The sequence below is a fragment of the Xenopus laevis genome, chromosome 6L (assembly GCF_017654675.1).
Source record: "Xenopus laevis strain J_2021 chromosome 6L, Xenopus_laevis_v10.1, whole genome shotgun sequence".
In the NCBI taxonomy this organism is placed as follows: Eukaryota; Metazoa; Chordata; class Amphibia; order Anura; family Pipidae; genus Xenopus; species Xenopus laevis.
This window is the reverse complement of record NC_054381.1, coordinates 116518317-116542299: the sequence shown is the minus strand read 5'-3', so window position 1 is coordinate 116542299 and position 23983 is coordinate 116518317. Positions and strand designations below refer to the sequence as shown.

At 36.6% G+C, this 23983-nt stretch overlaps 2 protein-coding genes across 3 annotated transcripts; one reads left to right on the top strand and one right to left on the bottom strand.

Moving 5' to 3' along the window:
• Positions 1 to 1641: 1641 nt before the first annotated feature.
• hrh4.d1.L (histamine receptor H4 gene d1 L homeolog) lies at positions 1642 to 18999 on the top strand. Its single transcript, XM_041565641.1, has 4 exons — positions 1642 to 1885; positions 2216 to 2382; positions 4787 to 5418; positions 18927 to 18999. The coding sequence occupies exons 1-4, from the start codon at positions 1642 to 1644 to the stop codon at positions 18997 to 18999; spliced, it is 1116 nt and encodes a 371-aa protein (XP_041421575.1).
• Positions 19000 to 19217: 218 nt separating this feature from the next.
• Positions 19218 to 22023, bottom strand: hrh4.c9.L (histamine receptor H4 gene c9 L homeolog). Of its 2 annotated transcripts, XM_041567039.1 has the most exons (3): positions 21512 to 22023; positions 20290 to 20359; positions 19218 to 20186 (listed from the first exon to the last, which is right to left on the bottom strand). In XM_041567039.1, exons 2-3 carry the CDS (start codon positions 20344 to 20346, stop codon positions 19416 to 19418), a joined length of 828 nt encoding a protein of 275 aa, XP_041422973.1. In that variant the 5' UTR covers positions 20347 to 20359; positions 21512 to 22023; the 3' UTR covers positions 19218 to 19415. The 2 variants fall into 2 exon arrangements, with proteins under 2 accessions (XP_041422973.1, XP_041422974.1); XM_041567040.1 differs by lacking the exon at positions 21512 to 22023 and having other exon boundaries at positions 20290 to 20461.
• Between the last annotated feature and the right edge of the window lie 1960 nt (positions 22024 to 23983).

Below are 23983 nucleotides of genomic sequence, written 5' to 3'. Positions count from 1 at the left end.
ATGTTATTGGAGCTCTATATCCCTTGATATTGAATTGTTGAATTACCAAATTCTTCTGGAAGTAATACTGTTTTTGGAAGTTGGAAGACGTTATCCCCTTGACCAATCTTCCCTTAGCAGCTAACACACCTACTTATAAATCTCCTCTGGCTTCCTCAAGTAATGATTTCTGATCTTGGGAATACGTTTATCTCAAGGATATTTGCTTAGGAGTCAAGCATACAAACGTATGTTCATTACTCAGTTCTAATTACTTATCCAAGTGGATGGTGCAGAGCACAGAATTTGGATGCAAATGCACCATGTGCACAGCATGTCAAAATAAAAGCAAATTAGTGTCCATTTACTGTAAGTAACTTGTGCACAAAATGTGGTGAATAATTTTACCCCTGCAATTGTGCTCAAATGCCATTACATCCATTGTGCTAAGCTTATAATGTTATTACCCTTAAAGCACTATTATTTTGCACGAAAATATATTAATGTTATAATGTGCAATTAATATTAAAAATGTAATAAATTGTGTATCGAACATTATTATTTTGTAAAAAATTTTTTTGTAAATTTTTCGTTTATTGCGTTACATTTAGGGGGTTATTTACTAAAGCACGAATTTATCATCTTTTTATTATACCAAGCTCGATCAAACTCTTCCACGATTTCAGTGAGGGAAAAGACAATAAAATTGAGCGAAAACCCCAATCATACAAATGTTTTAGATTTGACTCCCAAATCTTTTGGGTATCACCTGAAACTTCGGATTATTGGATGAAACCCAGCGCAAATTCCGATATTTTCAAATTGTAAAAGAAACATCTGCCTTTGACTTCTACATGATCTCGGCAGGTTTGAAATGGCAGATTATCAGATTCAGACTTTCGGGGTATAATAAATTGAGAAAATTTCAAAAAATTTTCTTCCAAAAAATTTGAGTTTTTCCTCAAAAAAAAGCTTGAAAAAAAATCAAGGTTTAGTTTATAACCCCCATAGTGTCCACTTGGCGCTATGTGGCACTACCAGTTGGTCCAGGATAACAATAAATCCAGGATTCCCTTGTGTCAGTGTGTGCAATTACACACAATTCATCAGAGCAAACTGACGTGCTTTATTGGCTCTTGCTGTAAGTTTCAAAGGAGTATTTATGGGCACAAGTATGTTTCAATATCATCATGCTTAAAATTTTGAGTCCATTTCTGTTCTTAATAATTTGCACTTGTGTTTGTAAATGAGCCATAAAACCCCAAGAGATACCATAATTTGTTTTAAGTTCTTTGGCCCTCAACCATTTGTAATATAATTAGTTGCATGTTTGTATTTCAGAACCTTTTGAAACAACCTTTTGGGATTCCTACTGAATACTTAAAAAAAAATAACTAGCATAAATCAGTTTTGCCATCATTAGATCCCTTGGGTTTATTAAATTGATGTTAGACACTGGAACAATTCCCTGCAGCCTCTGTATATATATACATAGTATATATACTGGCTGACAAACTCAAGTCATTTTTTTGTATTAATAAGTGTAGGTGGGCAGATACAGGTACAGGAGGTACATGCAAATAGAATACCAAATTTAGGACAAGAAACAATCATTGATTCTATTCCCTAAATATGATACTTAGTTTATATTTTCCTCCTGAAATGCAAACACTCAGATTATATAAAGAGAGCACCATTAATTTCTCTACAACTAATGAGACCATTGGGCTGGAAGAATATTTTGCAGAAGGTACCAATGTCTTGCTAATCATTCTGATAGCCTTGCTAATCATTCTCATAGTCCTAGGCAACAGTATTGTTATATTAGCTTTCATTGTGGACAAGAGATTGAGAAACCAGTCTAACTTCTTTCTTCTTAATCTGGCCATTTGTGATTTTTTAGTAGGTAAGTGATGCAAATAGATTAGAGTTCCAGTGATGAGCTGGAATATGTTGCAATATCATTAAACTATGATTTTATATTTTCTTTTACTAACATCATAGAATCTTGTTTATTTAACACTGAAATTACTACATTAAAAAGCGATAATATCAAATATCCATGGTTATGTAAATCAATATCAAGTCAATGCAAATAATTACTTAATGCTATATAACTTTTATGGATAGGAAAAAGCCTGTAAGGTCATTATTTATTTTTTGGTTTAAATGCTGAGATTTCTTTTGCTTTGTTGTTGTTGTTGGCTGTTTGGGACCATAAAAATCATTCTGATAGGTGCTTTCTCCATCCCTTTGTATATACCATTTATGTTCTCTGGGAAATGGATGTTTGGAAGATTTCTTTGCAAACTGTGGCTGATTCTTGACTTCACAACATCAGCCGCTTCTGCATTTGGAGTTGTTCTCATCAGCTATGACAGATTTCTCTCTGTGACCAAGGCTGTGAGTATTTTTTATTCTCTGCCTTCCAAAACTGTAGTTTACTAAGAAGGCCTGCTATAAACTTAGTACAACCTAGAGCAGTGCTGCTCAACTGGCGGCCCATAGGTCGGATGACTTCCCCTTGTGTGGCCCCCCACAGAACGTCTGTCTGCTGTGACTGTTTACCTTGTGTAAATTTTAAAAGGTATCAGTACTGTCCCCTGCATTGTTTACACCTCAAATTCAGACAATAAGATCCTGCATTGTTCATACCTGTAGTACACCCTGCATTGTTCACACCTGTAACAGCTCTATTGTTCACACCCTTAAATGTACTGTTTACACCTCAGACCCAGACTAAAAGTGCTCCATTGTTCACCTGTTCACACCTCACACCTACCGTATATTACCTGTGTGTGCCATACTCTGCCTGCCCTTTGCTCCCTGGATGTCCCACACACTGCCTGCTCTATTTTCACTGTGTGTGCTATACTTGTCCTATACTCTGCCTATGTATGCCATACTCTGCCCTACCCTACCTGTGCGGTGTGCTCCCTACTCTGCCTGACCTATGCTACCTATGTGTACCTTACACTGTCTGCCCTATGCTCCAGTGCGTGCTTTATTCTGCCTACCCTATGCTCCCTGTGTGTGCTAAATTTCCCTTTCCTATGCTCCTTGTGTGCCATACTCTACCTGCCCTTTGCTCCCTGGGTGTCCCACACTCTGTCTGCTATATGCTCCCTGTGTGTGCTATACTTGTGCTATACTCTGCCTGTGTGTGCCATACTCTTCTGTCTGCCCTACCCTACCTGTGGCGTGTGAGCCAAGTTCAAAGGCCCATTTTCTTGTAAGTACATACCTTCTACAGACCTGGGTTAATAACTTTATATGATCCCATATGCTCTTCCTTTTTTAAATTCAGGGGGTGATGTAATAAAAAGTCTAAAGCTTGCTGCTTGTGTAGTAATCCATAGCAGCCAATTAGCAGATTGCATTTAGCTGAAAGCTGCTTAAAAACACATCTGATATGATATGGGTAACTAGACAAGGGCCAAATTTAGACCTTTTTTTATTTTTTTTTAATGTATCTTATGTAGACACATTATTTATATTCTATACATACCTGTCTCCCTTTAACTGTCTGACACCAAAACAAAAGGGTAACCAATCAGATGTTTGCTTTAAACAGGTCTCAAGTAAATATGTGATTCTGAAGAGTTGTTATAGGTTACTAGACCAGTAGCAAACGTTGTACCTTTATTTACATCCCCCTTGATGTACCTTGATTCATGGAGACAATATATAGGTTGTATTACTACCTCAGGCTTAAATATCCTCTAAATGCTTTTAAAGAATAGCATTTTCTATTTGTAACGAGTGACATAAAATATCCAGGGAAAGATCTATTTGTCATCTTCAGTGTCACTTTCCCTGTTTACTCTACTTTTTACCTCCTATTTAGATTATTTCTCTTCCCACTTTTATCCCAGTTGAAGGAATGATGACTTCTAGTTCAGACAAAATTTCAACTGATTTGATCAGCCTACTGAATCAGTCATGTAATATTGCCTGAATTATTTCTGCCTACAGCTTGTCATCCTGATCCTAATTTACTATTACAAAACAAAACCATATTTTATGGAACCATGCTTTATGGAATAATTCTGGTACATACACCACTGCATCAATTTTGTATCTGGCAACATAGATCTGTTCTGTGTATTCAGAAAACAAAAGGATTTTTTTATAGTCAATGGCTACACTGAGAAAAATTCAAGGATAGATGGAGCATATTTAAACCTGCCCTATTATTATAAAACAAAAAGTGCACTTTATGTTGCTCAGTATTAAGCCAAATGCACTGTTAAAGTGTGGCCCATCTGAAATTTCATGCAGCCTGTAGCTGCAGAAAAGATTCGTTTAAATTGCTTCTAGGTAGGGATGTACCGAATCCAGGACTTGGTTTGGGATTCGACCAAGATTCAACCTTTTTCAGCAGGATTTGGATTCGGTGGAATCCGAGTGCCCGCTGATTTCAAAAAAGCATGTGACTTTTTGCCACACATTTCGGCAAAATACTAAAATAGTGGATTCGGTGCATCCCTACATTTTTTCATTCTTAAATTTTAGGGATTATAAATCCCTATGGCAAAGGTCACAGATAGTGACTGAAACATTACTAATAAATAACAAAAATGCACTTTAATAAATCCTGCTGATTGCTATGTTTTTTCAGCAGCCAGATAGAGAAACATCTCCCCCCTCCCAACTGTAAATAAGGGCCACCTTAGCTTAGGGGACTGTCTACATAAAGGGTAATAAAATATTCAGTCACCTACATAAATATTAGTATCCTTTATATATACGGTATATAAATGTGCATTACCTTCTGCAAATAAAAAGTCAGACATTTCTCATGCAGGTTTTATATCGATCACAACAAAGAAGACACGTTCAGACCGCTCTAAAAATGGCCGTAGCCTGGATATTTTCCTTTCTCATTTATGGGCCAGCAATTATTTTGTGGGAGATTCTAACTGGAACATATGACACTAATGAGTACAGCTGCCGGGCAGGATTTTTTGACGCATGGTATTTTCTGCTCTGTGCATCTTCTTTGGATTTTGCTTTTCCAATGATCAGCATTTCTTTCTTTAATATGAGAATCTATTGGAACATTAAGAAACGCAGCAGGAAAAAAAGGAATTGCTCCTCTTTTCACATGTCAGAAGAGCAACAAACTGACGCTGCACCCTATATCATAGCGACTAATATTGTTCTGTCATCTTCAAATGGCAAAGAGAAGGATAATTCTTCTCTACATAAGACAGCCAGTGACTATGCCAAACAAAGCTTTGATAGTAAGTTAAGTTCCAACTCTCTATCAACATCCGGACAACCAAACCGAGTCAGTGTTATCAAACTATCTCGGGACAAGAAAGTTGCAAGATCCCTAACAATTTTGGTTTCTGTTTTTGCCCTTTGCTGGGCTCCTTATTCATTTCTTGTGAGCATTCGGGCTGCCTGCCGAGGTTATTGCATTGACTTTTTCTGGTATAAAGTCACTGCCTGGTTGTTATGGACTAACTCAGCTATTAACCCTATCCTATATCCCATGTGTCACAAAAGTTTTAGGAAGGCTTTCAGGTTAATTTTAGAAAGATGTAAAAAATGTTTCAAAAACTAGATGGAAATTTGATGGAACTGATATAAGTTGTCTCATATTGCATCTGAATGATCTCTATAGTCCCAATCTTTTATATTCATGTTATAAGGGGCATTTGCTAAAGATGGCAGTTTGTGAATCGTGGGTGCCAGTAATATATATATATGGTTATATATATGGTATTAGAACATATTGTAAAAACAGAGGTCCAATTTTAGATATGTCTGTGCCTGAATATTTATTAAAAGAGAAAAATCTGGGATATCTGATGTATTTTAAACCATAAACGACACCAAAACAAAAGGGTAACCAAAACAAAAGGGTAAACTATTTCCATATGCACACAGAAAAGGTAGGGTAGTTTAACCAATTTCAGCTTTATTGGTGGACCATCATATTTTGACTGTTTAGACATAATGGCAGTAACGTAACTAGAGGGGGGGCGGCCCTGGTGCGGGACGCACAGCCGGGCCCCCTGCCCCTCTCCGTACTTTTCGCCCGCATTTCCGTGGCGCGCAAGCTGCCGGATGGCCCTGAGGGGGTGTGGTCCCTGGCCCGCTTGCACCTCGTGCACCCCCAGTAGTTCTGCCACTGCATAATGCTTTCCAAATAAATGATGCATGAGCAATTCCAGAGGTGCCCACTCATTTCTGTTTAGTTTCAGTGTTCAGGCCATTGGATGAATGAATGGATCAATGTTATCTATATTTCCATATAGACAGTCAAATTTGACAAATATAGGAACAGTCAACCAAACTTTATACAGTTGTCAGGTGTATATAACACCGATAAGACTCCAATATCCAATCGGCCCATTTATAATGTTTTGTGCTATTCCTCATAGATTGTAAATGTAAAGCACCATGTAACCACATAAGTGGTGTCTTGTTTTTAGATTATGGCCACCAAAAGTTCCATTTGATCCCCTGAGAACTAGAAGTTTGGGCTATTCTGTCCCTTGTGACAATTTGATTGGCTGTGCAAATTCAATAAATATGTTTGATTACAGGCAACAATAATGTATTGTGCTTTTGTGTTTGACTTTTTCATTCCAAAAAATACTTCTGTGATTTGAATATAATTATGTACCAAGATTTGAAAGTATAGAGATAAAGAGGAAAGAGGACTAGGAGACAAGGAGGAAAACCAGATGATTTCCAGATCAGAATTCAACAATGCTATCAATTTATTAATAAAAAATTGTCATCATAATTATATAATAATGTAACATCTATTTGTCAAATGAGCTATATGGTGATATAAGTTTAAATGGACTGGGTATTAGTCTAGTTTGAACAAAGGAAAATAAATTATCTAAAACTGCTGTTCAACTGCCATTCTTCCCAAATAAATGTATTTATGAGTTTATCTACTACAACTTTTATCCTGAGTGATCTGACAGCAAAACATTTACAGATTTCCACAAAATTGTAGCTCATGCCAGCTGCTGATTGCAAACAGCACTTAAAGGACCAGTAACAAGTTTTGTTTTTTTTTTAAAAAAATTAGTTTGTATAGAAGAAAAAAAAAACACCAAACCATATGTAACTTTAAAATCGTGAAGTCTTTATTAAAAAACAACTTACCGAAACTCCGCTTGCACTCCTCTTCAGAAAAGCAGACAGAGCGACTATCCATTGTGCGGCGCTCGATTTCTCCTCCCTGGCTATCTCCTATAGAAAGCAGGGAAGAGAAATAGAGCACTGCACAATGAAATCGAGGATCGTCACCCTGTCGCCTTTTCAGAAGAGGAGCGCGCCGCAAGCGGAGTTTCAGCAAGTTGTTTTTTAATAAAGACTTTGCGATTTTAAAGTTACATATGGTTTGGTGGGGGTTTTTTTCGTTCTATACAAACAAATTTACATTACTGGTCCTTTAATGTTTTCTTTTACTTGGCTTACAGTATAATCAATTACAAAGTACTCATAAATGGTTTTCCCTCAAAATATTCATAGTCTTAAGGTAAATTTCTCATGGGCTCTTAGAATAAAAATGGAAAATACAATTGTTTTGAATTACTTATATTAGATATACCATGACCTGGATGAATCAAAATCTTGATAGTCATACAATAGGGATCACTTATGAAGTGGAGAGCAAGGTAGAAACTTTGGGTGAAAGTTAACCAAAGTTTTTTGTAGTTTTGCAATCTGCCCTGCTCTTTGCACCGGGGACACAGGTTTTTGCACTCCAGAATGACACCTCCTTTTCCTTATCCCTACCTTGCATACAGATGAGTGCCAGTAGGAGCAGGGTACAATGGAGCCCTGTCTTTACTTCCTGACCTGGCAGTCAGTTAGACATGGCTTGTGTCTTCCAATGCTGCACTATGCAGGAAATGTAACCCAATATTTCTAACTGAACTTAAAGTATTGGAATTTGAAATGCGCCCCAAAATAATGGTGTGCTGCAATCATTTTAGTCCAGAGGCTCAGTAAAGTGCAAGATGATATCAAGCAAGAACCACAATACTAGACCTAAGGGAATTTTATTTCCATAGAATAATGAACTATGGAATTTGTTCTGCATTCTGATTGTCCGTGGTGCCATCATTGATAGCTAGGACATCTGTAGTTACTCAGGTTCTGTAAGCAATACATTAATGGCAGTCTAAGCACCAATCGATGCCTTGCAAAAAAGAAACCAGTGTGTGAGGACTCCCCATTGCATTAATAGTTCCACACAAAGATGGAGTGCTCACCTCAGGCAATGTATGCTTTCGGATCAGGTGCTTCTAGCAGTATTCGATCCAACCTGCCACGGGTCAGAAAATCAATTGTAGAAATCCAATATACTGCAGCACACTGCAATTGGTGTAAAATTCAGAAGTGTACTTTAGTGGCTCAGATATGAGCAGACATGTGGCTTCAGAAGTGTACTTTATTGGCTCAGATATGAGCAGACATGTGGCTCATGTCTGCTCATATCTGAGCCAATAAACTACACTTCTGAATTTTACACAAATTGCAGTGTGCTGCAGTATATTGGATTTCCCCATTGCATTAAGGCTTGGTCCAAACAAATTGTAAGTGACTTACACAGGATGCAGTACTTAAGTAAAGTAAAGGGGAACCAAGCTGGAGTCTGACAGAATACACCACTGAGTACTTTGCAAACAGTTCAGGTTGTGCCAGACCATTATTTCTCTTTTTTCTCAGACTCTCTGGTATGGTATCAATGGATTGGAGATATTTTTTCTTAGATCACATTCAAGATTATGTTCTTGCAAATTGCACTATAGGTAGAATTTACCTATACTAGATATTCCATGACCTGGATGAATGAAAATCTTCATAGTCACTATAGGCAGAAATAAACATGGTTTTCTGAAAGACAGATTAAGTCAAACATATTTAACACAAACATATAAACATGTGTACTTCTTTTTTATGATGTAGTAAGGGATGTAGTAGATATGAAGGATTGAAGAAAGGAAGACTGCCTTCCTGCTTTAAAGAAGGTCTCTGCACTCCGTCAAACGTCAAAACTTAAATTTACCCAAGGCCCATTCATCCTTCCCCCACCTCTTCATCCTGCTTATTATTATATAGTAGCACAATCAATTCCCGCTGCCACTGAAGCAAGTTACAGAGTGTGGGGTAGGCAGAGCCCCTCCATCCTTGCAATGTTCAGCTGTATAACATCCAGTTCACATGAGTGCAATAAAATAGGGCTTGTGCAGAACATTACCCTTTGGGGCAAATTCACTAAGCGCCGAAGCGCCGAATGCTAGCGTTAATTCGCTAGCGTTTGGCATTTTCGTTACTGCGCAAATTCACTAATGAACGCTGGCGTACTTTCGCTATTGTTACTTCGCACCCTTACGCCAGGCGAATTTTCGCTAGCGATGTAACTACGCAAATTCACTAACTTGCGCAGTGTACTGAACGCTACCTTTTACGCTAGACTTCCTTCGCCACCTCAGACCTGGCGAAGCGCAATAGAGTAGATAGCGATTGTTTCAAAAAAAGTCAAAATTTTTTCTAAGTCCCAAAAAACGCTGGCGTGTTTTCTACATTATGGGTGATAGGCTGAAAAAGATCGAAAAATGTTTTGGGGCTCCCCGCCTTCCCCCCTACATTTCCTGACTCATGCCAACTTACCTAGACAGTGGGCACATGTGTAGGGCAAAATAAAAATTTTATTTTAAGATTTGAAGGTTTTCTAGGCATTTGTAGTGCTGATACGTATTCCTCCATTGAAATTTGAATTTCACGCCGTATGCAAATTAGCCTTCGCTAGCGTAACTTCGCTTTACATAGCGAATCAACGCTAGCGCAACTTCGCAACCTTACGCTACCCCTGTGCGCAACTTCGGATTTTAGTGAATTTGCGGAGCGCTGGCGAAACTATGCCTGGCGAAGTGCGGCGAAGTTGCGCCTGGTGCAACTTCGCATTTTAGTGAATTTGCCCCAAATTTGTCTATTGTTTTAATCACAACAAATCTATGTTTCTTGTAATTTCTTGAGCTAAAAAGGACATGCCCCCCGATGTCAACCCTGGGGCCCTTCGAACTGTATTTCTGCTGGAAGATGCACTTTTAATCAATGTATAAGCTGTTGCACCAGTTAGTCTTGTTTGTAGGTTCATGGCTTGTGATTAAATATAAGATAATTTCATTGGTTCTATTCTCCAGGTCATCATGTTTATTCTCCATTTTGGTGTTATTATCCAGCAGTGCACGCACATTTTGATATAAGGCAGCCCAGCTGTCATAGAGCACTTAGACAATCTTTTAAATCTCTTTAAATATGTATTTGTGTGCTCCGAGTTTGTCATGTGTAATGTACTGTTATAAGAAAGTGGGTTTTATTGAGAACAACAAGATAGCAGCAAGGTAAGCAAGAATGAGAGGACTTTTGGCTGGTAACAGGCAAACAACTGGCAGGAAATGTTACCAATAAAATTATTCTCCACCAAGCACCTGGAGGAATCAAGAAGAAATTATAGAATTTCCCCAAGGTATATATAAAGCCTCTTCTCTTCTTTGCAGGTATATCATTGGAGGACCAACAGCTAGAAAGACAAAGACAAGCAGAGCACTAACGCAAAGCATAGGTGCATAATATAAAAATGATTTTCCATTATTAGCAGGTATAGACATGGAGAATCAACAATTAGAGGGATAGCAGCTAGAGGAACAGCCAACATAGGTAAACTGGATATACTGTAAGCAGAATCAGGTGTTTCATATTCAAAGCTGTCAGCTCATGTCTACAGACACAGTATGAAAATTCAAAAATCAAAAAACATTTTCTTGCACATAAATTAGTTCTTGATTAAAGGGAAGTGAACACAGGGCTGTGATTGGCTACCCACCTTCTAATGTGCTTCTGGCAAGGACTATTAGAACATGTCCATCATTTATTTGACACAGGAACACAAGAGGATATAAGTGAAGCTACGATAAAAGAGAAGTTGTGGAAGCACATTTATCAAGGGTTGAATTTTGAATTCCTGTGAGTTTTTTAACTCACATGAATTCGATTTTACTCGAATTTTGGTGATTTATTAAAAAAATCGAATACGCAAAACTCAAACTAATTTTACAGACCTAAAAACTCGAATCAAATTCGATTTGAATTCGTCCAAAAACGATTTGAGTTTTTCTCCGAAAAAAAAAACTCGAATGTCAGAAAGGCTACAAACATCTCCAAATTGGTCACTGGACCTCTCTTATTAACTCATACATAAATTAGGCAGATTTTAGGTAACGAATAGTCGAATTTGAATTCTTAAAGGGCCAGAGTATGATAAATCTCAAAAATCGAATTCAAAATTTTTTTAAAACGTGAATTGAGTTTGAATAATTCCCTAGTCGAAGTTGACAGTTTTGACCATAAAAATAAATTTGAAAATTCGACCCTTAATAAATCTGACCCTTAGGGGGTTATTTATCAATGTCCAAATTTATCTCAATATTTTCTGCTACAAACTCCGATCAAATCCACTCAGTTATTTCTGCTTATTTATTATTACATTTTCCCGAAAATTTGCTTTGTGGGTAAAATCCGATTTTCATGGGGTTTTTTTGGAGTTTTTCATCCGATTTTCACGAATTTCACCATTTTTTCGGAATCTTCACCCGAAAACTCTGAAAACTTCGGGGTATTGCACAAAAAAAAATTCATTGGGATTTCTCCCATTGGCTTCTATGCAACCTCAACTCATCTGAGATGCCGGATTTTCAGATTCAGACTTTTCCATCCTCATGGTTTAATAAATTCCGAAAAATTTGTGATTTTTAAAAGACTGATTTTATAACAAAAAAAATCAAAATTTGTTGTGATTTTTGGATTCAGAGTTTAGTAAATAAACCCCTTAATGTTAATGATCATTTTTTGCCCAAAATGAAAACCTGCACCAGATGCTATTCATCATTGCCTACAAGGTCAGGGGGGTTGGGACCCTTTTAATCCCACTGGATCTTCTGCACACTCAGCTTTATAAAACATGTGTGCACAAGATAAATTGTTTGCCTTCAAAGAATTACATGGAATAGAATGTTTTCCTCTTTTATAAAAATGCCACCCACCATGCGAGTACTGCAAAGTTATCACTTGGTAAACATTACTTTCTGTTGTTTTTGTTAGCTTCCATTCTCAACTTGATGCCAATTTCTAGTTATTTAATTTAATAAAACAAATCTACATTCTAAGTTATATAATACAAAATAGTTTTATTCTCTGTTGGGTATTTATTTTAACAAACTATTCTGAATTTTTTTACTCTGTTCACGTTTTTAGAAGGGCTGCCTGGGTCAAAATTTGCTGCTCGATCGCCACCTCATAGCCCCGTCCCCATGATGTCACTAACCCACCCATATGCCATCACTGCCCCATCCCCCCATCACTAGCCCCATCCCAACCAAAACATCTTCTCCAGGGCCTGGTTCACTATACGCATACACAAGAGTTCTATTCTGTCGTGCACAAGACCGTTGATATAACATTGAAACTGATTATTTACTCCATTACTGAACATTTCCATTAAGACAGAAATCAACTAATAATATTCAAAATATATCTATAAATCATATTGAACCGGACATTTATATTTTAAGGAATTTATTGACTTTTTTTACAACTAGAACAAAAGCTTTTCTAAATAAAGGATAAAGGATAGGATTAATGGTTGAATTCATACATAGTATCCATGTAGTTATGACATACATGTAGAACTCAACACAATAACCACTGCAAGCAGCACGGATACTGGCAAGAAATGTATAAGGAGCCCAGCAAATGACAAAGACACAAACTAAGATTGAAAGAGATTTGGCAATTTTTTTATCCCGAGAAAGATTAACATGAGAAATGTTTCTATGCTGCAGTGTTGCATCATTGTGGGTAATGGAGGATGGCTTCCTATAGGGAAAGCAATGCCTAAAACACAGTGCAAGTTTTTTCTCTGTTCCAAGGTTATACATATATCGCAAAAATTGACAGCACTCCAAGGAAGATTTTCAACAAGATAATTAATCAGGCAAAGTGAAGGTTAATCTGGTCCCACGTTTCGGGAACTTTCGTCATTGAAAACAAGACAATGCACAAATGAATATTTAGTAGATATATATATATATATATATATATATATATATATATATGTAAAATACACAGGATAGCACCACTTGAAAAAGGTCCCAATGAGGACCAAAACGTTGGTTGTACATACTATGAAATAATAAAAATTTTTGACTTTGCAAGACTCTTGGTGCTGGTTTTTGATTTTTATATATACTGTATATGTATAACATATATATATATATATATATACACACATATATATGTAACCCTTTCTTGGCATGAATATGCAGGTTCACACTGGGGGCTACCATTATAGATCCCAAGCCTCCGTTAAGTGGGAGATTTTTCTCCACTTTCTAAAAAAAGATCTGCCTCATTTTAACTCTAAAACCTCGTTCAGAGAGGTCACAAGATCAGAAGCAAATTCCTCTTGCTGATTGGCCAGGCTGTGGCTGATAACTGTCTCACTGCAGTACAAGCAGCAACCATGTTTTTGGTTGTCCCAGATTTAATGTCATGGGATTATGCCTTTAGATATTGTCGGACTGGGACACCAAGGGCCCACCAAAAAACCTTAGACCAGGGGCCCACTGTCAGTACTATTATTCTTCCTCTCCTCACTCAACCTCTATTCTCCTAGTCTTAGCCTCTTTTTCTCATAGAAATAGGGAATGACCATGAAATAGGCCAAATGTTTAGCAGCACAAGGGCCCACTGACAACTGGGCCCACCGGGACTTTTCCTGGTAACCTGGTGGGCCAGTCTGACACTGCATTTAGAGGAAAGTGACACTTTCCTACATAAACACATGCACAAATATATATATATATATATATATATATATATATATATATATATATATATATATATATATATATATATATTAATACTCACATACTCACAGTTCTTGAAACAAAATGTAAACAGTCCCTTTATTTATGCAAAATGTGTGATTTAAATATATAAATATATATATATATATATATATATATATATATATATCAACCACGTATTTTTCTTTTTTGAAAAACAATTTCTTTTTCTAGGCGACTATAGTCATCATTTACTTTTCCTCTGAACAGAAGCGCAAGAGTGTTAAGGTGCACAAGAGCATGTGGACTTTAGTTCTTGTTCTGGCAGCACTTCTGTCTGTGGGAACAACTGTGCACCTCACATAACAGCCTTCTTTTGTACTTTATACACTGCCCAGAGGGTTGTAATGACCCCCTTATGTACCTTTAGAATGTAATGCTAATCTAACTTCTTTAAAATCAACCTAAAATATAAAGAGACACAGCTGACATGAAATCTGTCACATACAAAGTCATTCCTTCCAAACATTCCCAACACATAAGTAGCAAACAAACCTCTCTTTCACAGATAAAGGAATCATATGATCAACCTACCTATTAAAAAATCACAAATGGTCAAATTGAGAAGCACAAAGTCACTTTGATTCCGGAGTCGCTTGTCCACGATAAAAGCCACTATGACAAAAGTGTTGCCTAGAACTGTGAGTTAATTGAGACAAGATGTCAGTAGAGTTATCAAGATAGCAATACCCTTGGATAACTGCATTTCCAAACCTGTGTTCTCCCCAAAAAGAGAACAATTCCCAGCAGTTGTGGAGTTCCTGGTTTCTCTTATATATGTAAAGCCTTAGGCACAAATTAAACTCCCACATGCAGAAAATTAATATCAATAGGCTGTTTAGGTTATATATCTCTCATGAATCAAATATCCAGATCAGTCAGCTTATTATAAGTCTTCTGCATCATCAGTTGATTTGGAAGTATCCAAATAAATTATATAATGTATATATTCTAGGCACGCAATATATCCATATAAAAAATAAGACACAAATGAAGTATTCATCCCTAGGCTACGAGTTTACAATAATAATACATCTGCTTTTATAAAGGTCAGTTATTATGTATGGAGATTGTCCTGCCCCTTATTATATTCAAGTGGATTTTTGCTTATTTAGTGAACAAGTCATGGCACTAGCATTTAAATAATCCCAAGGCATAGTTAAGATTCAATTTGACATACTAAGTCAAAGGTGCATCTCATGGGTGTCATCCCCAATGAAAACAAGTTACCACGTGCTATTCAGAAGTTAAAGCTGAAGTAACAATAATTTATTCCTTTCTTTTTAAAGGACATGGAAAGGCATACAGTATGAAAATTTAGTGTAACATTACGGTTTGTTAAATGTATAAATATTTTTAAGTTTGGGCCCTTGATCTTTAGTATTGTGCTCTGCTTTAATCCATGTCCAACTGTCCAGTTTACTATGATGACACCTTTTGATAAAAATGCTTAAAGCAGATTTATTAAACTGAATTTGGAAAAATTTAAAAAAAATCTCAAAAGTACATTTATTTTTTTTAAAAAAAATGGAAATCTTAAACCCTGTGAAATCACATTTTATCTACACGTTTTACCACATTTTTAATAAGTTAGATTTCTAATTAATTCCCAAAACTGAAATTGATAAATAGCTGGGGTCTGAAAATTTTAATCTTATTGAACTCACCAGATTTTAGATGACAGTGTTTTTGATTTTCACCCTTTTACTTTTAATAAATATCGTAACTGAGAGATTCAGAAACTCACCCTAAATACAGTATATGCTAGATCACATTCTGAACATGGTTGGGATATTGATGATGTCAATGGAACAAAATGGCTGCCACAATTGGGAAAAAGCACAGATTTCAAGAACTGCATTCTTGCTAACATAAGCATGGTAATTATTTTGGTTCAAAAGGAGTGGCGTGCCCTATGAATTGTCAATGTTTTGTTTTTGGGGCTTTCCATGTCCTTTAATAGGCCACAGATATCAATGGATAAAGTATGGATGTGAGTGTTAATAAAATCAGACCTATTGATAAACTGTCTATAACAATTGTAACATTTAAACCAATAAAAAATAGTTTTCAAAAAAGTCCTGCATTAAAAGACAAAAAGTATTACTGCTTGCTGAAATAATTCTTTGTAAGATGCATTTTTATAGCAATAAAAAAATGTGAATATGTCTACATAAGAGCAACACTTTACACTTTTACCTCTAAATTAAACATTTAGGGGCACATTTACTTAGCTCGAGTGAAGGACTAGAATAAAAAATACTTCGAATTTCTAAGTATTTTTTTGGCTACTTCGACCATCGAATTGGCTACTTTGACCTTCGACTACGACTTCGACTACGATTCGAACTAAAAATCGTTCGACTATTCGACCATTCGATAGTCGAAGTACTGTCTCTTTAAAAAATACTTTGCCCACCTACTTCGCCAACTAAAACCTACCGAGCACCAATGTTAGCATATGGGGAAGCTCCCCATAGGCTTTCCTACCAATTTGGGATTGAAGGAAAATCGTTTGATCGATGGATTAAAATCCTTCGAATCGTTCAATTCGAAGGTTTTAATCGTTCGATCAAACGACTTTTCCTTCGATCGTACTAAATGCGGTAAATCCTTCAACTTCGATATTCGAAGTCGAAGAATTTTACTTCGACGGTCGAATATCGAGGGTTAATTAACCCTCGATATTCGACCCATAGTAAATGTGCCCCATAATGTTCTTTAAAGGATAAGGCAATGTTAATCACTTACCTGGTACCCTGAGCTGGTGCTCCTGTTAGCAGAAAGTTGAATTAGCCCAGGGTACTTCTCATTGAGCCTCTTTGTGTTATGTGTGCATGTGCAGTAGACTAGTAGAGTGAAAACCTTTAACAAAAAGCTGTCCTTTTCACTCAACTGTTGCCAAAAGATAAATTACCGCCACTATATAGATGGCGGTGAAATTTTGCAAATATTCTGGCGTTCATTTTTTCTTTGGTACATTTCGCTGTTTAGTAAACCAGGCATTAATATATACGTAGCGTTATTTTCAACAAATGTCATAACTGGAGAAAACATATTCTTTGTTTGCAAATTTATATCTAAAGTAAACTGGCGAAAACATATTTGGCGACAAATTTGCCTATATTTTGTGCGCATATTTATACCGCGCTTTAGTAAATGGACCCCCAAGTTTTTTTGTACATTTGAACCCTGCACTGCACTTTACATTCGGGGTACGGATTTTTTGTGCTGCATAATGATATCTGCTTTTTTTTCCCCTACCTTGCATGTCATAGAGACAAGTGCCAGCAGGCGCAGGTTACAAAGGAGCCCTATCTTTAATTCCTGACCTATGGCAGTCAGTTAGACATGGCTGCCTTGTGTCCTCCAGTGCTGCACTCTACTGCAAGTATATGGAAATGAAACCCAATATTTCTGATTGAACTTAAGGTATTACCATTTGAAATGCACCCAAAAATAACAATGTGCTGCAATTGTTTAAGTCCAGAGGTGCAGTATACTTCATATATGAAATAAGAGCCATAATATTAGACCTACAGAGTAGGGAACTTTGTTTCCATAGAATAATGAACATCTTAATTTCCATGGTGCCATCATGGATAGCTAGGACTTCTGTAGTTGCACAGATTCTGTAAGCAATACATTGATGGCAGTCTAAGCACCAATGGATGCCCTGCACAAACAAAACCAGTGTGTGAGGACTCCTGATTGCAGGAAGGCTTGATGCAAACAGATTGTAAGTGACTGACACAGGATGCAGGACATAAGAAAAATAAAGGAGAACCAAGCTGGAGTCTGACAGAATACGTCACAGAGTACTTTTCAAACAGTTCAGGTTTTGCCAGACCATTATTTTTTTTTTCTCAGACTCTCTTTTATCTGGTATGGTAGCAATGGATTGGAGATATTTGTTCACAGATCACATTCAAGATTATGTTCTTGCAAATTGCACTATAGGTAGAAATAAACATGGTTTTCTGAATGACAGAATATGTCAAACATATTTAACATAAACATATAAACATGTGTTCTTCCTTTTTATGATGTAGTAAGGGATGTAGTAGATATGAGGGATTGCAGGAAGGGAAGCTGCCTTCCTGCTTTAAAGAAGGTCTCTGCTCTCTGTTTTATAGCACAGAACAGTGGCAGGTGAAAACTTAAATTTGCCCAAGGCAGGACCCCCATTCATCACCCCCCATCTCTTTATCCTGCTTATTATTAAGTTTGACAATTAATTGCCCCTGCCAATGAAGAAAGTTGCAGAGCGTGGGGTAGGCAGGTATGAGTGGTACGTGTCTTGCACCCCTCCATCCTTGCAATGCATCACTGTCTGTTCAGCTGTATAACATCCAGTTCACCATGAGTGTAATACTGTAAACTGGGGCTTGTGCAGATCATTCCCCTTTGTCTATTGTTTTAAATCACAAATTTTGTATTTTCTTGGGCTAAAAATTAAATGCCCCTTGATAGCTCTGGGGTCAAAGGATAGGTCATTTGAACTTTATTTCTCCTGGAAGATGCTCTTCTCTTCTAATCAATGTATGAACTGTTGCACCAGTTAGTCTTCTAGGTTTATGGTTTGTGGTTAAATATAAGATCATTTCAGTGGGTTCTATTCTTCAGGTCATGATGATTATTCTCCATTTTGGTGTTATTATCCACCAGTGCACACACATTTTCATAAATGGCAGCTCATAGAGCACTTGGAAAATCTTTTAAATAATCTCTTTAAATATGTATTTGTGTGCTCCAAGTGGGTCATTGTAATGTATTGTTATTAGAAAGTGGGTTTCATTCACAACAACAAGATAGATAGCAGCAAGGTAAGCAAGTATGAGAGGACTTTTGGCTTGTAACAAGGAAACAATTGGCAAAAAATGTAATCAATAGAATTGTTCTCCACGAAGCAAATGGAGGAATCCAGAAGGGAAGTCAGCTACATAAAATTATAGATTACCAAGGTATTTATAAAGCCTCTTCTTCTTATCTTTGCAGGTATATGGCTGGAGGACCAACAGCTAGAAAGACAAAGGCAAGAAGAGCACTAAAGCAAAGCACAAGTGCTTAATAATAAAAGTATTTTACATTATTAGCAGGTATAGACCTGGAGAACCAACAATTAGATGGACAGCAGCTAGAGGAACAGCCAACATAGGTAAAATGGATATAAACAGAGTTCCAAGAAAAATCAGGTGTTAGCTCATGTTTACAGACAAAGTATGAAAACAGTGCAATCAAAAATACTTTAAACACACAAATTTTTGCACAAAAATTTTTAATGGGACTTGTGTGAACACAGGGCTGTGATTGTCATTTAATATTCTAAGTTATATAATACAAAATTGTTTTATTCTCTGTTGGGTTTTTTAACATTGGAGCTGATTATTTACTCCATTACTGATCATTTCCATTAAGACAGAATGCCACTCATAATATTCAAAATATATCTATTAATAATATTTTTAAAAATATTGAACTGGATATTTATATTATAAGGAACTTATTGCACTTCTTTACAACTAGAACAAAAGCTTTTCTAAATTTTGTATGGCACAAAGGATAAAGGATAGGATTAATGGCTGAATTCATATATAGCACCCATACAGTTATGACATACCAGTAGGATTCAACACAATAACCACTGCAAGCAGCACGGATAATGCCAAGAAATGTATAAGGAGCCCAGCAAATGACAAAGCCACAAACTAAGATTGAAAGAGATTTGGCAATTTTTTCATCCCGAGAAAGATTAACATGAGAAATGTTTCTATGCTGCAGTGTTGCATCATTTTGAGTGAAGGAGGATGGCTTCCTATAGGGAAAGCAATGCCTGAGAAACAGTGCAAGTTTTTTCTCTGTTTCATGGTTCCCCGTTGCATTTAGTGAAGAAAACAGAACACTATTCGTTGCGATAATGTTTACATTTCCATCATTTCCATCCTTTCCTTTGGAAAGTTCTAAGATTGATTTCTGCCTTTTCTTTCTGCCTCGTTTCTTTATATCGCAGTAAATGCTCAAATTAAACAATGAAATGCTAATCACGGGAAGAGCAAATTCTACACATGATGTTCCACATTTAAAATACCAAATGTCAATAAATCCAGGAACACATGTGGTGACAGGAGCACTGTTGTCAATCTCGTCATTTTTCCAGGAAAGAATGGCAGGGCCATATAGAAGAAATGAGAAAATCCACACAGATCCGATGCTCACGAAAGTATGACTACGTTTGTTTTGCAGCGACCGATACAAAACCTGCCAGAGATTTATTTTGAAAAGATCAGCTTTTATTTTGATTACAGGGTTGCACTAAATGTATAGTTTAGAACTATTAACCCCAAGCTTTTTAATAATTTACCTTCTTTTCGTTCTCCAGTCCATGTTTCTTCTGTGGTTGCCAGATGGCTGCCCTCATTCCAGTTGAAAGGCTGTTTACACCAACACAAACTATCAGTGCACCCCCCAACTTTACTTCTGATAATGTCCCACTCCCGACAATTAGAAATGTCCTAACTCAATTCAGGGGCGATCCTGGCCCCTCTACCACCTAAGGCAGCTAGCTGTTGCTTTATTTTCCTCCAATTGACTCTCATGCATGAGTCTTTACATGATAACCATAAAATAATGTTTTCTCATGGAAATGAATCTAGGTCTATCTCTGATGTAGCTGGAGTTCAGTTTCTAACACAGTTAGCAGAAATACTATACCATAATTACAACTATTTTTTTTAACATGTAGGGTTCGTTTATCAACACTGGACAAATTAAAGGGGTAATTCACTTTTAAATCAAATTTTGGTATGATGCAGACATTGATAGTCACAATTTGCAATTGTGTTATTCAACCTAGCAACCAGGCAGCGGTTTCAACGAGACAGGTATATGAATAGGAGAGGGCCTGCTTAGTAAGATAAGTAATAAAAAGTAAATTATAATAAATTGTAGCTGCACAGAGCAATCGTTTTTGACGATCGGTGTTAGTGACCCCCATTTGAAAGCTGGAAAGGCAAATAATTCGAAAACTATAAAAATAAATAGGACATACTATCATAACATATTAAATGTTAACATAAAGGTGAACTACTCCTTTAACACTTGGGCAGTAACCAGTAATAACCGGTGATTAGTGTTTTTTTTGGCAACTATAGATAGAACAATTGGATTGGTTGCCATAGGTTATAGCCCAGGTGCAAATTTGCCCAGTGTTGATAAATCATAATGCCTCAGTAGCAATGAAGGGGTTAAAAAGCACAAAGCAAAACAAATCTTCAGACCAATCACAGATTAACTTCTGATAAAGTAATATAATTAGCAATGATTTAAATTGGCCCACATATAATTAACTGACCATAAACCTCATGCCAGTCCCATTAAGGGTTCATTTGCACCGAAGAAGCACACAAATGAATTAGATAGATGATAGATAGATAGATAGATAGATAGATAGATAGATAGATAGATAGATAGATAGATAGATAGATGATAGATAGATAGATAGATAGATAGATAGATAGATAGATAGATAGATAGTAAAATATAACCTACAGAGAAGAAATACCCAAAATAGATGGTATACTTACAGCTTTGGTCACAGAAAGATATCTGTCGTAACTGATAAGGGCAACAGTGAGCGATGATGCCGTGCAAACAGAATAATCAACAATTAACCACAGTGTACACAGAAATCTCCCAAATCTCCACTTCCCAGTCATGAAATATGGTACGTACATGGGGGACGTGAATGCGCCTAAAGAATCAGACAATTCAGATATGAGTATATCTACTAAAATGCAATTTTAATTTGTAGAGTGTCCATAGTGATTAATACAGCTACAGCTGTTACACCAAGCATCTCCCTGGCAAATTGATCTGCAGCACCTTTTTATTTTTGAAATCAGAATCTTCTTCCTCCTTCAGAGACCTTAAGTAAGCTTTTAGTTTGCCTCAACTCTTTTCTTGATCCTGGTGTTGATTTTTCAAACAGGCTGTCCAGTTTACTGTGGCTTTGGTCAGGTCTCACCTTTGAGCTTCGCCATATATATATATATATATATATATATATATGCAATCCAGAAGAACGGCACTCACAGGACTTGCTGCATTTATCTTCCAAAGGTTTATTTTGCTTAACTTTTCAGTTTTATTTCTGTTTATTTCAACATTTTGGCTCCTAACTCAAGCCGTCCTCAGGAAGTGCACTTCCTGAGGATGGCTTGAGTTAGGAGCGGAAACGTCGAAATAAACAGAAAATTTTGTTTCACTTAAAAGCCCTGTGAGTGCGGTTCTTTTGATGTTTTTGATACAGTGTATCTATTTTATAACCAGCACCCAGGCATTGGTGATTGAATATGAGTGCTCCAGTTTGAAGTTGTACATATATATATCTATATATATATCTATATATATATATATCTATATATCTATCTATATATATATATATATATAGTATGTCGCAAAAATTATTAATCAAGCAAAGGAAAAACAAGACAATGCACAAATTAATGGGGACCAAAACCTTGGTTGTACATGCTATGCAATGATAAAAAATTTTGACTTTGCAAGACCCTTGGTGCTGGTTTTTGATTTATATATATATACGCATACTGTATATGTAACCATTTGTTGGCAAGAATATGCAGGGTCACACTGGGGTGCTAACAGTATAGATCCCAAGCCTCCGTTAAGTGGGAGATTTGCAGGGGTTGTATAGGTTAAGTGCCTCGACCCAGGGCTAGAGCCAGGTATACAGGTGTTACCCCTAGCTCCATAGTTGAACAGATCAGCCGGGACATTCACAGGAGAGAAGGAGAGATTCCAGGCTGACTCTCATTATTATTGCTCAGCTTTCCTTCTTCTCCACTTTCAGAAAAAAGAACTGCCTCCTTTTCACTCCAAAACCTTATTCAGTAAGGTCACAAGGTCAGAAGCAAATTCCTCTTGCTGATTGGCCAGGCTGTGGCTGATAACTGTCTCACTGCAGTACAAGCAGCAACCATAGTTTTGGTTGTGCTAGATTTAAAGTCATGGGATTATGCATTTAGAGGAAAGTGACACTTCCCTACATACACACACACACACACACACATATATAAATATATTTTTTTACTTTTGTTCCAAGACTTTTTAAAAAATAATTTCTTTCTTTTGGAGATTATAGTGGCCATTTACTTTCCTCCGAACAGAAGTGTAAGAAGGTGCACAAGAGCATGCGGACCTTAGTTCTCATTCTGGCATCACTTCTGTCTGGGGAAATAAATTACCCCCTTGTGTACTTTTAGAATGTAATGCTATGACTTTCTGACATTTATAGAATTAGACAACCTAAAATTTAAAGAGACACAGTTGACATGAAATCTGTCACAGACAAAGTCATTCCTTCCAAACATTCCCAACACATAAGTAGCAAACAAACCTCTCTTTCACAGATAAAGGAATCATATGATCAACCTACCTATTAAAAAATCACAAACGGCCAAATTCAGAAGCACAAAGTCACTTTGATTTCTGAGTCGCTTGTCTACAATAAAAGCCACTATGACAAACGTGTTGCCTAGAACTGTGAGTGAAATCAGACAAGATGTCAGTACAATTATCAAGATAGCAATACCCTTGGAAATCTGCATTTCCAAACCTGTGTTCTCCTCAATAAGAGAAAAATTCCCAGCAGTTGTGAAGTTCATGGTTTCTCTTATATATGTAAAGCCTTAGGCACAAATTAAACTCCCACATGCAGAAAATTAACATCAATAGGCTGTTCAGCTTATATCTCTCACATGAATCAAACATCCAGATCAGTCAGCTTATTATAAGTCTTTAGCATCATCAGTTGATTTGGAAGTATCCAAAGAAATTATCTACTGTATATATTCTAAGCACGCAATATATCCATATAAAACATTAGACACAAATGAAGTATTCATCCCTAGGCTAGGAGTTTACAGGCAATAAATAATCAATACATCTGCTTTTATAAAGGTCCGTTATTATTTATGGAGATTGTCCTGCCCCTGATTATAATTGAGTGGATTTGCGCTTATTTAGTGAACAAGTCA